The 14082-nt window shown below is 40.2% G+C and overlaps 1 protein-coding gene across 4 annotated transcripts in view; it reads right to left on the reverse strand.

The window, feature by feature from the left end:
• The window catches only part of PARN (poly(A)-specific ribonuclease), a 162782-nt gene that overhangs the window by 136138 nt on the left and 12562 nt on the right, over window positions 1–14082 (reverse strand). For all 4 annotated transcript variants that reach the window (XM_084641663.1, XM_084641665.1, XM_084641666.1 and 1 more), the window contains 6 exons: window positions 13068–13110; window positions 12224–12304; window positions 9619–9675; window positions 7861–7938; window positions 2730–2773; window positions 2159–2201 (listed from right to left, as the gene is read on the reverse strand). In XM_084641663.1, the coding sequence (XP_084497789.1) occupies window positions 2159–2201; window positions 2730–2773; window positions 7861–7938; window positions 9619–9675; window positions 12224–12304; window positions 13068–13110 (346 nt within the window). The remainder of the gene's footprint in view (window positions 1–2158; window positions 2202–2729; window positions 2774–7860; window positions 7939–9618; window positions 9676–12223; window positions 12305–13067; window positions 13111–14082) is intronic.

Raw genomic sequence — 14082 nt, forward strand, 5'->3', positions numbered from 1 at the left:
TATAAGTACTGTAAAAATTCCAAAGCAAATATCACTGCAGTATCTGAGCTAAACAGAAAAGCCAACATGTATTATCAAAATATTAGTTTTCAAGTCACAAAAGCCTCCAGATTTATTTGTATTCAAACAGGACTACTCAACACAAGGCTGAAATACTTGAGACATAATTTAGTTATTTTTTTTACTCATTAAGACCTTGCCCCTGCCCCGAAAAAAAGCTGCAGAAGTTATTATTGCAAGGTGTGCTCCGCTAGAGGCCCTGGCTTCACCAGGTCACCTTTCGGCTTTAGAATTCACCCAGTCCTGGGACACAGGAAAGTTTTGCAGAATGATCACTAGCCTGGCCATTCATTTCTCTAATTGGTATGCCATCTTTAGGAAGCGTTCACGCAGACTGCTCCCAGTATGCAAGGAGTATATATGTGCCGCAGAAGAACGTAAGTACATGCAAGCGACATTTCCTTCCAGTTGGAAACTTCTAAAAGCTAAAGATGGAGTGTTTGCAAAACTCTAGGGCTTTAGTATCCAGATAAGCAAGCAACTTGAAGGACCTAATATTTGCTGGCATGAATGTGAGAAGAGCAGACTGGCAAGAAACTGCCGACCGTACCGGTAGGGCCGCTGATGGGGTAAGCAAAAGGGGCTGCTATTCCAGGGCCTGGCAATTTAAAAGGGCTCCAGCGGCCATTTAAAGGGCCCAGGGCTCTCAGCTGCCGCTGCTTCTACCATGTCAGCAGCCGAAGCCCAGAGCCCTTTAAATCACTGCCGGAGCCCAGGGTGGCGCCAGCTGGGCAGTGTGGAAAGGCTGGCTGGGGGATTTTGGCTCCAGCCCCGCCCCCTCTGCCCGAGCCTCCGCCCCTTCTGGGGACCCAGAGCCAACCTTGCCCAGGACCCTGGCCGCCCTGCATACTGGTAACTTATTTAAGTTACTTTCACCCCTGAAGAATAGGTCCACAAGAAGAAAGACAATTCAGGATGCAACAACTGTTATTCACAAAGCAAAACCATTCTACTAGTCTCTTTAATTAAGACCACAATTTAAACAGTAAAAGCAATATGCTTTTCGAATTTAGAGGACATCAAGTCAATACGTAACATATGCAGAAGTTAAGATTTGCAGCCAACTTAGAACAGGACAAAAATATAGCTAACTGCCCATATTTCTTTAAAAAGAAGTATTTATTCATAATTATGAATTAAATAGCTTTTTCCTTTCGTGCCCCATATTGTTCTTGAATAGACCACATATACTGCAAGCTAATGTGTGCCTAGAAATTTAAGGCTACCTTTAAGATATTGGTCCTACAAATACTGTTCCATTTATGCAACATATTGAATTGTTATCCTAGTGTGCGTATACACACACAAGAAGGGTTAGTTCGCCTATTTTGTGTATATACAACACGGAAATCAATTCTTACAGCTATACCTAAAAAATTGTATTTTACTATACAGATAGAATGCGGCCATGATGAAATCCTACATTCAAATCAATAGTTTAGTATTACCATGGATATAAAATCCAGCAACTGTGGTACAACACAGCATTAAATTGAACTTTACTGAATACTCAGTTCAACTGAAATTTTAACGAGAGATTTTTAAAACGATATTTGAACAGTCAAATTAGTCTAAACACAAAAATGATGCACCTCGGACTCGAAAACCCAGAGTCCTGCTCAGGCAAAAGTCCTGTTGATTGAGAGGATAGTTACCCAAGTAAGGACTGCAGGAATGGGGCCCCCAGAGTTCAAGGAAAATCATGATGGAGAGTTCGTAAGACATTTTCTTGTATTAACTCACAGCAGAAATCCTAGAAGATTAGTTTTGGCAGAGTTAATTAAGAACTTTACATTTGTCCAGAACCTAAAGCTAACTGCTCAAGACCAGGCATTTAGTAGAGTTTTTACCATGGAAGAATGGAATTTAAAAAGTATCATAATTTGTTATTTTAAAGCTCATTTACTGTAGTTTTAGAAGGGTTAGATGAAAAAGTTTTTTACAACAGTATGAAGTCATCCTGCTACAACAGAGATAGTATTTATAAATGAAACATTCTATTATCCGTTGTCCTCTATCAAAATATTACTTATATTTCAGTACTCATTTAAAACTCACAAAAAAGATTAGACTATAGTTATTTACATTTGTAAGTTACCTTAAAAGGTTGCGTACTTGCCATCAGTTTAGTATCCAATAGTCTAAAAATGAAATTTAAGAGGTAAGAATGAATTGTTTTGTTTTTATAAAAAATTTTGCCAAACATTCAAGGATATTTTGTTTTATTCAGGGGTAAACAACAACATTAAGATGCTGAAAGTTATTAACACAGATCTTTAGGGAGCATTAGAACTGAGCTATGTCCACTAGAAAAAGTCAACAGACTAAAAAGGTGAAGCTAGTAACATTAATAGCAAATGAACACTGGTCCCGATTCAATCGGGGTTCGCAACAATTTTCATACAAAGAGAAGACAACTTGTAAAGGCTTCTCTTTGGCTAAGAAGTATTCTGACAAGGGCGATGCAATCAGCGATGTCATAAATATGAATTAAAATGCAGACATTAAGATTATTTTTAAACTAAATTGTTCCTAAATCACTACATATTGTGATATGAGTCACAAGCATAATTTTATGCTTAATTTAAGCAAGAAGATAGCTGGATACACTTTACTGACAGTTGATATCAGTGAAAAACTGCTCATTTGTAATTTGAAGATGAGCCTACCTGGGAAAGACACATGCCGCTAACTCCTTAAACTCGCTTAGGTCCTAAAATTCAAAACAAAGTTTTGTTACTGTCAAACCCGAAAAGTATAAAACTCATAAGATATTCTACTACCCTGAAATAAATATTGATCAAGAGATTCCAACCCTTTTATCCACTAAGATTTCTAAAGTAAGATCCAACGGCTGTACTTTTTTCTATTTCAAATCGAAGTGTACTTGATTACACTCTTTGAATGCCTGCTGACACTCAGTTTTTATAGGATTATAACCTTTCAACTTATCACTGTTTTTTCATCTAAACCTTCTGCCACCCATCTCCAATATTTTGCTATGCAAAGATAACTGAAAAGGCTGCTACAGAAGATAAGCAGAAACTTTTAACCTGAAGAAGTCTGGTATAACCCAAACCCCACTTTCCATTAGAAGCAAGTGCTTTTCCCATCCCAATTTATCATACTAACGATGGCAGCCTCCATGTTCTGTCTGATATTAGAGCTAATCAACTACAGAAAACTGAAGAATTTAGTAAGTATTTCTTATATATTTTATAGTAGAGAATTAATTGAATGTTCATTTTCAGGAGATATTTTACTAGTGAAATGCTTGTTAAGTCATTGGCCCTTCCTTAGGATGGGTTTGTGTATGTCAGCTCATTCTCTTAAACATTAACTCTTTGAGCCAATGAAGCATATGAACAGATGGTCACCTGGGAAGGTTGAGAAAACCAATCCTCTGTATTCACGCAGAAATGGCGGTGAATCTGATAGTAGAGGCAAAGAGTCCACTCTCTGCAGCAGAGATTTATACCAGAACCCCACTCTATGCCCAATGAGGAGGGGGAAAGTAACCCAGCTAAAACCCTTATGAGGGGGCAGGAGGGGAGAAGTCACTGATGTTCTTGGGATCACCCAGACCAATAAGCCATGGGTTGCCTTCATACTATGCCGGTATGGCTCAGAGCCCTGACACCAATAGACAGCTCCATCAAATTCACAAAGAGGTTGTGACAATCAGGGCTCAAACACTCCAAGGAGAGAACAGTGGGTCTGAACCCCACAGAGTAAGCAACTGAATCCATAGGTTGTATACAATGTTACGGTGTACAAAAATATGTTGAGTAAGGTCTTTTATGAAAGCCTGTAATGTTCTGAACTTAATGGTTTGAAATATGTATACAGACCGATTACGTAAATATGTATATAGAATACTATGCTCATGATATCTACTACAATTTCAAATACACCTCATAGCAGACAAGTAACCATCCATGGTACAACCTAGGAAAAGACAAATAATGAACCATTACAGTTAATGGGAAGACACAAGGGAATTTTCCCTGCTCTGAGAAACAATGAATTTCCATAGTCAGGGGAGAAAAAACTGTAAGCCGTATTAAAAGGGAAGGTGGGGTTTGAAGTGAAAAGCATTGAACTGAGGGATAATTTCAACAGCAGAAGGGGCAGGGGTGGAGGGCGCTGCCTGAGAACACTGGATCTCATCACCTAAGGCTAGGGGGCAAGCTGGGAAACTGTTCAAAGGCAATAGGTAAGTTTGTATTAGAAAAAGGAATTTATTTAATATAGAAATGTAAAGCACGAAGTTGCATCTTTATGTTTATATTCTGTAACTTGTTTGCTTTTTCCTTACTATTTCATCTTTGAATCTGAGATTATTAAATAAATGTTGTTTATTTTTATCCCAAGCAGGTCTCTGGTGTGCCAACTGTGTGGAGGGGAGAGGGATATCTCAGTGGTTTGAGCATTGGCCAGGGTTATGAGTTCAATCCTTGAGGGGGCCATTTAGGGATCTGGGGCAAAAATTGGGGATTAGTCCTGCTTTGAGCAGGGGGTTGGACTAGATGACCTCCTCAAGTCCCTTCCAACCCTGGTATTCTATGAGTGTCTCTGCTAAAGTGTGCTGATGACTGAGGGCTGTTTCCACACTTTTGGGGGTGACGAATCAGAAGGGAAGAGTCCCAGTGTCTCATGCTTTAGAACTCAGGTTAGACAAATTTGGGGAGGCTCAGAACCAGAAAGGCTGTTGGAGTCACCCTGCAAGGAGTAATTAAACTGGTAGAAGCCAGGGTGAGTCTTTGTTGGCTGGCTGGCTAGTAGTGTCAGGGCTCTGAGTCATAGCAGCACAACATTAAGGCACGCAAAGTTACAAGGGAGGCTGATCTGGGTGATCCCAAGAATATCAGTCATTACTCACTCTTCCCGGTGCCTGAAAATCTCCACCACAAATACAAGTCGTAACTCACTCTGCCCCTTCTCTCTCAGCTGCCAACCTTCGTCCACAACAGAAGCCGAAATTGCCTTAATGATGGCCTTGGATTCTGGGTCTCCCTATTTCCACAGGTAAATAGGGCTAACGCAAGCACAAGTTACAACTTCTGAATGACTCAACAGCATCAAAGCCTGGTCATTTGTAGGAGTAGGTAAAGAAAAATCAGCCTACACCATAATAACCATATTGGCCAAAATCTGAGGACTTCAGAAGCAGTGACAGCAGCCTCACCTGCGCTTTAGTAACTAAAAAGGCCAAGTTACACCACTGTCTAAAGATGGTTTTTTGAGCAAGTGACTCCCTATTTGCTTATGGGCCAACATAGTTCAAACAGGCCCCAACCCACTTCCCCCACATCTAATAGCCAAGTCTCGCATGCAGCCTCACCCCAAAAAGCCTCCAAAGTTTAGGATGCTTGTACAAGACACAGGTGATCCATTTCCAGCCAGATCTCTTGCTTCCTCAAAGACTAGTACTGTACCCTTACCCACCTAGCACAAAATTAGGCCAGGCTAGTAGATTAGGACTTCTTAAATAATCAGAACACCCTCCCCCTCCAATATTCCAGTACTGCAATTCCCATCCTTATAACCAATTTGATTTTATCCCCCAACTTCTGCCATTAGATTTCATAATGTCATCTCCATATCACAACTCAGCTTCTAGATAACATCACAGAAGAGACTTTCTTTTTAAAATACAGCAAAGGAAAGTAAAAACACTTCCATTAATGCTAGAGGCCTTATTAAGATATAAAAAGTAAGCAATTTAAAAATAAACCATAATATAATGCACCTAATTACCCAATTACTGAAGCAGCATTGAGGGCCAAGAGCTGCAAGTACACAATTCACTTCAAGTTTTATGTTCACTTTCTGATAAAGGAAAACTAGGATTTCCTACAACTTAAATTTTCAACTGCCATAGAGCATTGCAACTCCTGATCACTGAAGACAATTCTGCCCTTTAACAATTATACTCTTTAGCATTATTCATGCTCCATAGAAAACTGCCATTTCCAATTAGCTTTCCTGCACTGTAAATACTTAGCAATATGGGATTATAAAGAATAAAGGTGATGAATGTAACAGATCTTTAGTCAGACTAGGTTTTCAATTACAGTCACTTCATAAAGGTTATTAGTTTTATACTCAAATCTCTTAATTAAAAATGGCTCAAGGACAATAAGAAAGGACATATACTCAATTATACATTGGTTGACATTTTAAAGCTTTCAGGACAAATGCTTTTAAAAGTGATTGAAGTATACTGTTAGAGATGCTATAGTACATAAAGTCACATACTAGAGTTGACTTTTATTTGCACTCAACTTACGTGTTTCAACAACATACAAGTAATACCCTGAATCCTCACCACTTTAACTGCTGCTCCACATTGAGCAGATATTTTCAGAGAACTATCCACATTGACTCCAAGATCTTTTCCTTGAGTGGCAACAGCTACTTTAGACCCCATCATTTTGATTGTATAGTTGGGATTATGTTTTCCAATGTGCATTACTTCGCATTTATCAACATTGCATTTCATCTGCCATTTTGTTGCCCAGTCACCAATTTTGTGAGATCCTTTTCTAACTCTTTGCACTCAGCTTATGACTTAACTGTCTTGAGTAGTTTAGTATCAGCTACAAATTTTGCCACCTCATTGTTCACCCCTTTTTCCAGATCATTGATGACTATATTAAACAGCACTCATCCCATTACCGATCCTTGGAGGATCCCACTATTGACGTCTCTCCACTGTGAAATCTGACCATTTATTTCTACCTTTTGTTTCCTACCTTTTAATGAGTTACTGATCAATGACAGGACCTTTCCTCTTATCCCATGACTGCTTACTTTGCTTAAGCGTCTTTGGTGAGAGACGTTGTCAAAGGCTTTCTAAAAGTTCAAGTACACTATATCCATTGGATCCTTGTCTACATTTGTTGACCCTAGGGTGACCAGATGTCCCGATTTTGTAGGGACAGTCCTGATATTTGGAGCTTTGTCTTATATAGGCGCCTATTACTCCCACTCTCACCCCAATTTTTCACACTTGCTATCTGGTCACCCTAGTTGACAGCCTCAAAAAATTTGAATAGATTGGTGAGGCAGGATGTCCCCTTACAAAAGCCGCATTGACTCTTCAACATATTGTGTTCATCTATGCGTCTGATCATTCTATTCTTTACTATAGTTTCAACCAATTTGTGTAGTACTGAAGTTAGGCTTACAGGCCTGTAATTGTCAGGATGGCTTCTTGAGCCTTTTTTTTTTTTTTTTTTAAATCAGCATTACATTTGCTCTCCACCAGTCTTCTGGTAGAGACTAATTTAAGCAATAAGTAAGCAGTTCTGCAATTTCATGTTTGAGTTCCTTCAGAATTCTTGGGTGACTACCATCTGCTCATGAGATTTCAAATTACTGTTGAATTTATCAGTTTGTTCCAAAACCTCCTCTACTGACACCTCAATCTAGGAGGGTCCCTCAGATCTGCCAACTAAAAAGAATGGTTAGGTGTGGGAAACTCCCCTCCTTTGCATCTCTCCTTGCGTCTATCTGTGGCACTTCATACAAAGATATATGGTTACCAAATGGATGATGGAGTTAATTTCAGCCCTAAACTGCAAACTCTCCCTAGTAGAGAGTTTAAGAAAACTGAATGAACTATGGGCCAGTATCTCCAGAGAGCACACAGATTTCTAATAGCATTTTAAAGATTCTATTTCAGTTTGTTCAATACACCCTAGTAAGCTTCCATCCACAATAGATTTCAGACGAATTACTTCAAATTTCAGGATACATTTTATAAATTACCTGAAGACTGACAAGGCCACTTACTTCAGGCAGAGGACAATAAAACTGGTGGATAGTGTGCATGACATCCAGTAGCATGTTGTGTCCAACAACAAGTTTGCCCTAAAGAAAGAGACCATTATATGTGTGAATGACATTTCGAATTACTGTATACAAAATAGGTTAAGGAAAAGGCTCTGGTGCAGTTTCACTCAGTTTTCAATTCATTACATTTTAACTTCAAACTACCATACTGAATCACAAGCATATTCTTTACAGTTCAAGTATCTGTTATCTGTACATTGGTAGTGCCAATAAGAAGAGGAGAGAGGGCTATTGTGGCAAGCACTGTACAAAAACGATGAGTCCTGTTCTAAAGAGCAAAGCAAAACCACTTTAAATCCTATTTTGAATATTTAGGCAGAAAATAATCAGTCTGTTGATTTTTTTCTTTCTGTGGTTATGTTTTTTACCTTGTTGTTACAGCCAAAACAAGAGCTATGTCCTTTCTGAAAAAAATTAAATGACTCAGAATCTTGTTAACTGCCATAAGAAATTGGTATTATTCACTGTTTAAAAGACCTAATGCAGAGGTGTAGCAAAATTTCCTATTACTAAAAACTTTTTAAAAGGAACACACTACACCTATCTTCCATATCAAAGCATTGCCATAACAAAAAATCTTAATTAAAGTTGATAATGTACATCAAGTAGAGCCTTGCATGGATACAAAATTTATATCCATGGATACGGATATCCACGGAGCTGCAAGGCTCTGCTAGGAACCGCTGCAGCGAAAGTAGCAGCATGTCAGGCCGCTGCTCACAGAAGCCAGCATCCCGCCCACGCAGCTCCTCTGGGGTGGATATACCATCCCCAGCCCTGCCCATTGGGACAGGCACCAAGCTCACTGGCAGCTGCCCCAGTCTCACTAGTGTGCGAGAGCAGCTTGCATACTCCCATACGGTGGCCCAACATGCTGCTGCTTTCACCGTTGTGGTTCATGGAAGAACACAGCAGCTCCACAAATATGCACTTTAGATTCAAGAATATACATTTTGTATCCATGCGGGGCTCTAAAGTTACATACATTTGAGTCATACTTCATTAGTATTTGCTTATTTGTACAATTTAGTAGTAATTTAGTAGTCATACTCTAAGTGAATTATCAATTTTTTACTGTTAACTACATTGGGATTCCCTGAGACCTTTTCCACTCAGCTTAACCAGAACACTTCAACCAGTTCTCTGGGAGCTAAAAAACTCAGTTTGACTCCAGATTTCATCACTAAGGTTCATTTGCCATATAGTAAAGCTACACTGAGCTTATCAAACAAAAACAGGGAGGTGGATGCAGGGTATATCACATCTCCGAACATGCACAGAAACCCTCTCCCTTCATATATCTCACTGCACTTTCTATATATGACATCACATTTTTGTATTGGCTTGATTATTTTGCAAAAACCAATCCCTGTGCTGCATGCTCTGTCCATACATTGTTGATCTTGACCTCTTCTCTGCATTCTTAATTAATCTTGTCCATTGCTAGTAAATGGTTCCCTGGATGTTCTCCCTCTTACCTTAGCTGGCTCAGACATTCTGTTTTTTTAGCCTACTGACCTATTAACTTATCTTATTTAGTACAAAAGTTCTCTTTTCAGCCTGATGATCCGTTTACCTCTCTAATCCTATTTTCCAAGTAATGAGACCTCCCTCCAGGTGTTAATTACTCATGTCAGGCCAGGCCTCAGCTGAAAACTAAAGAAATATATGAAAAAAGCAATGTGTTGGTTAACTTACAGAATTAGCAATGGCATGAATAACTCTGGAAAATCCCACTGCATCACTGAGCTCTTCCTGTAAGCAAAATACCAAGTATCAAGTATAAATGCAAATAATGGACAGCAATGTCTGTATATTGCAACAAGACAATATCCCTTCAACTCCATCTCAAATTAAAGGTCCCCCATTCTGTATACTCCATAAAATGATAATCAGATCAGACCCTAGGAAATGGATTTAGGTGAAGGAATCCCCTAAGAAAGCTGGAAAAGAGGGGCTGGGCTCCAAACATCAGGTACAGCCCCTGCTTTTTTTCAAGCCCACTTTAGTCCTCATACAAGGAAATAGTGGTGGGGTCCCAGCAATGGGTTGGGACCAAGTTGAAAAGTGGGAGGGCTGACGGCAGCCCTCAAAGTTGGGAATAATTAACAAAAGAATGAATCTGCACTGTATGACTCATCGCCAGATATGTTAAGTGAATGAAGTTGCAGCCTAAATGAGTCACATTCATTACATTTTGTCTTTCTTCCTTTCCTTTCTTCCTTTCTGTGGCCAGAACCAAGGTAGTAGCCCTCTGATTGCTCTTAGAACAATGCATTTTTATTGGGCTAGTGTACAGTAAGGAATATTTTTACATTAAAAGTATTACTTCAGCAACATGCTACAGTACCAATTTGGTGCACCAACTTCACTTAGAAGCATCACAAGACTTCCATTTAAGTATCAGTGCTCAGTAATTGTAGATAATTTATTTAAGGCTTAAATGTTTCATACATGTAGAACCTGCAGATCTGGTAGAGGAGATTCATGTAAGGATATAGAGAGCAAGTGCAAGGGAAGATGTTTGAGCACTGGAAACCCACTCTATGCCAGAGGCAAGCAAACTTCTTGTTCTGAGGGCCACATCGGGTTTCCGAAATTATATAATGGATCAGTTAGGGGAGGCTGTGCCTCCCCAAACAGCCAGGCGTGGTCCAGCCCCCCCCCAAAACAGCCAGGCGTGGTCCACCCCGCCCTCCCCCCCGGGACTCCTGCCCCATCCAACCCCCCCTATTCCCTGTCCCCTGATGGCCCCGCCAGAACTCCTGCCCCATCCACACACACACCCGCTGCCTGTCCCCTGACTGCCCCCCACCGCTCCATCCAACCTCTCCTCTTATTCCCGACTGCGCCCCCAGGACCCCTGCCCCATCCAACCACCCCTTCTCCCTGTCCTCTGCCCACCCCCAGAACCCCTGCCGGACTGCCCCATCCAAATGCCCCCACCCCCCATTCCTGACTGCCCCTCCAGGACCCCTGCCCCCATTCAAACTCCTTGTTCCCTGCCCTCTGACCGCCCCGCCCTCTAGCCACACCCCTGCCCCCTGACCACCACCCCGAACTCCACTGCGCTCTATCCAACCCCCCTGCTCCATTACTGCGCTGCCTGGAGCACCGGTGGCTTGCGGCGCTACAGCCGTGCCACCCAGAACACCAGGACAGGCAGCCATGCTGCCTGGCTGGAGTCAGCCACGCTACCACGCAGCACAGAGCACCACGTCAGGCTGCAGCTCTGCAGCCCCGTCGCCCAGAGCATTGCGCCAGCGGCACAGTGAGCTGAGGCTGCAGGGGAGGTTGAACAGCAGGGAAGGAGTCAGGGGTAGCCTCCCAGGCCAGGAGCTCAGGGGCCAGGCAGGAGGGTCCCCATGGGCCAGATGTGGCCTGCAGGCCATAGCATGCTCACCTCTGCTTTATGCTCATTCTAATGGTAAGAGGACAATACTAAAAAAGGCCTTGATCCTCTTACTTTATCCCTTATTAATCCACGTTAAGAGCTACTAAGAAGACTTTTTAACATTTATGGGGAACCTCAGTCTCTGTAGTTATGACTGGATAAGTTCTACTGTGACTAGTCAATTAATTCCTAGCACAGAAGCATTTGATGTCCCAAAGAAAAGAATTATAAGCACTAAAAATCCATTACAGCAGGCAATTCAGTACTGCAAGCCATACATCTGGAACTGTATGCCCAGTTTCAGATCTATCCTGGACAGACTGAAACAGACAGCTATTAAAGTCTTCTCTAATTCTCATTAAAAAGAATAACCGAGGTACTTAATGTTATGAGGGGTACAGTAAAAAAAAAAAACTCAGGCTTTCCTTTTGACACCAATTCAAAGAAAGAAAATAAGGTGTCACTTTAGTTTGAAAATAGTACAAGGAAACACCTTTCAGAATGCAGTTAGCTACTACTGAAGGTTTTCAAATACTGTAGCAAGATTTTAAGAGACAAGTAATGATAAACATCTTCTAGCTATGCTTACTAAGATAAAGGTAACTGAATATGCTCCATGACATCAGCAGAGAGCCATAGTGAGCAGGTACAAATATTATCCCCCTCCACTTCCATCATCCACAGCACTGCTTACTTAGTCAAGGGCATCCCTGATTTTTCCTTCCTCTGAAAGATCAGATATCACCAATGCAAGAGGCAGGATACTGGAGTTGAGAGGTGGGGAAATTTCAGTGTCATAAGCATATGGAATTCAAGTCAGTCAGGTCTCTTCCCCAGTTCCAACATTTCAATTAAAATGAACAGCATTTTCCTCACCTTAAGAAAGAACAAGGACACTAAACATTTTACCTGTTCTTTTGCTTGTTTCTGCTGTTCTCTTCTTTTGCGCTCTTCTTCATCTACCTTGCTAATGACAATGTATCTTTCCTTCTGAAAGCAGTAATGGCATAAGTAAATTATTCCAGGAATAGCTTGACAAAGAAAGTGAAAAACTAAAACAGAATCCCAACACTAATACATAAACCAATCACAATTTGCTATCTAAATTTCCACTGCAAATATAGCTAAATTGCATCCATTATACTCAGAGTTTCGCTGCAACAGTTTACCTACTAATATTACAGTGTTTCTTTTATAAACTCTTATTTTTTTCTAGGGACTTATAATTTTAACAAGGCTATCCAAACTGAATCTACTCACATAACAAAGCCTAAGGAAAATACACTTTTTGGTTGGAATGAAAACATTTACCATACTAAGTTTCCCTATAACTTTAGGTTTTAATCAGGTGATTTGGGGTTCATATTGTTTACCTAGCTCTTTGGGAAAAAGTTAATGTTTAATATCTGCTGCAATTATTGTTCTGTTATCAAACCACTCAGCTGACCAAGACTTCATACTCTCAATGTACTGAATGTTAGATCGACTAAGTATTTAAAATAGCCATTATACTTTCCACTCACACAATTAATATAAGTCATATATTTGTATTTATACCTCATGGATTTTAAAGTCAGACCACTAAGGTTATTCAAAAGTATTTCATCACAGTTTAATGAAAGTTTAAAAGTTTGGATAACAAAGCTTCAGCAGGCAAATTTAGAGCTCAAGTAATATGAAATTTCATTAGGACTGAGATTTTCCTTACACAGAACAACAATTTAAGACAGTATGTTGTTAGTCAATTAATTACCTTCTCTGTCTCCAGAGTTTCAACATGGATACCTTTTGGGTACCTACAGCAAATAGTGAAAGGTAAAGTACAGTTTATGGACTAATTTGGCAGTATACTGCTTAGTATACTGAAGCTCCCATCTTCAACTAGGCTAATTTTCATAGCTACACAACTTGTAGTAAGGTTACAGACAGGTTTAATATTAAATGCAAAAACTATTAAAGCAGCTTTTAACCAAAGTGAAGTTGGCAAATTCAAAGTACCAAGCTATTCAATAATTTTGCCTTCTTGTATCTCAAGAATTTCAACAATTAGTGTTAATATATTAAGAAAATAAAACTATGCAGATAGCTGAACAACTGTTCCTGAGAGAACTCTAACTCAATTTCTTGACTTCAGTGCAATTAAATCAATCGTGTAATCTGATGTTGGGTTAAAGTACTGCTTGTGCATTCTTTCAGAACGAGAAACTTATTCAAAAAAGCAGTTACTAAGTTACCCGTTCAGGAATGCACATACACTCAGATTTCACAGGGAGCCCTCATTGTGCAGTGTGGGTGTAGGCAAAGTAGTTTAAAAAAAAAAATCTGCCACAATGATAAAAAATGCAAAATGCCATTATTTCAATGTGCAGATACTCTAAATACATGTTTGGATACCGTATATACTCATTCATATGCCAAATATTTTTGGTAAAAAAGTGACACATCAAAGAGCAGGGGTCAGCTTATAAACGGGTCTACACCAAAATTTGACGATTTTCAACTCTATGAAATCATTGAATTGAATATCTAATACATTGTTGTTTTGCTTACCTGGAGCATCTGCAGGCATGGAGCCCCTACTTCCGCAGCTCCCATTGGCTGGTAACGGCAAACCGCAGCCACAGGGAACTGAGGGGCTCCATGCCGTCAGACACTCCAGGCAAACAAAACGCCCTGACCCACCAGTGGCTTACCCTGACAGGCCGGGAGCCAAAGTTTGCCAACCCCTGAAATATAGGGTTGGCTTATGAAAGGGTCATACAGTTTTT

Source organism: Lepidochelys olivacea, assembly GCF_965140295.1.
Source record: "Lepidochelys olivacea isolate rLepOli2 genome assembly, chromosome: 10".
NCBI classification, from domain to species: domain Eukaryota; kingdom Metazoa; phylum Chordata; order Testudines; family Cheloniidae; genus Lepidochelys; species Lepidochelys olivacea.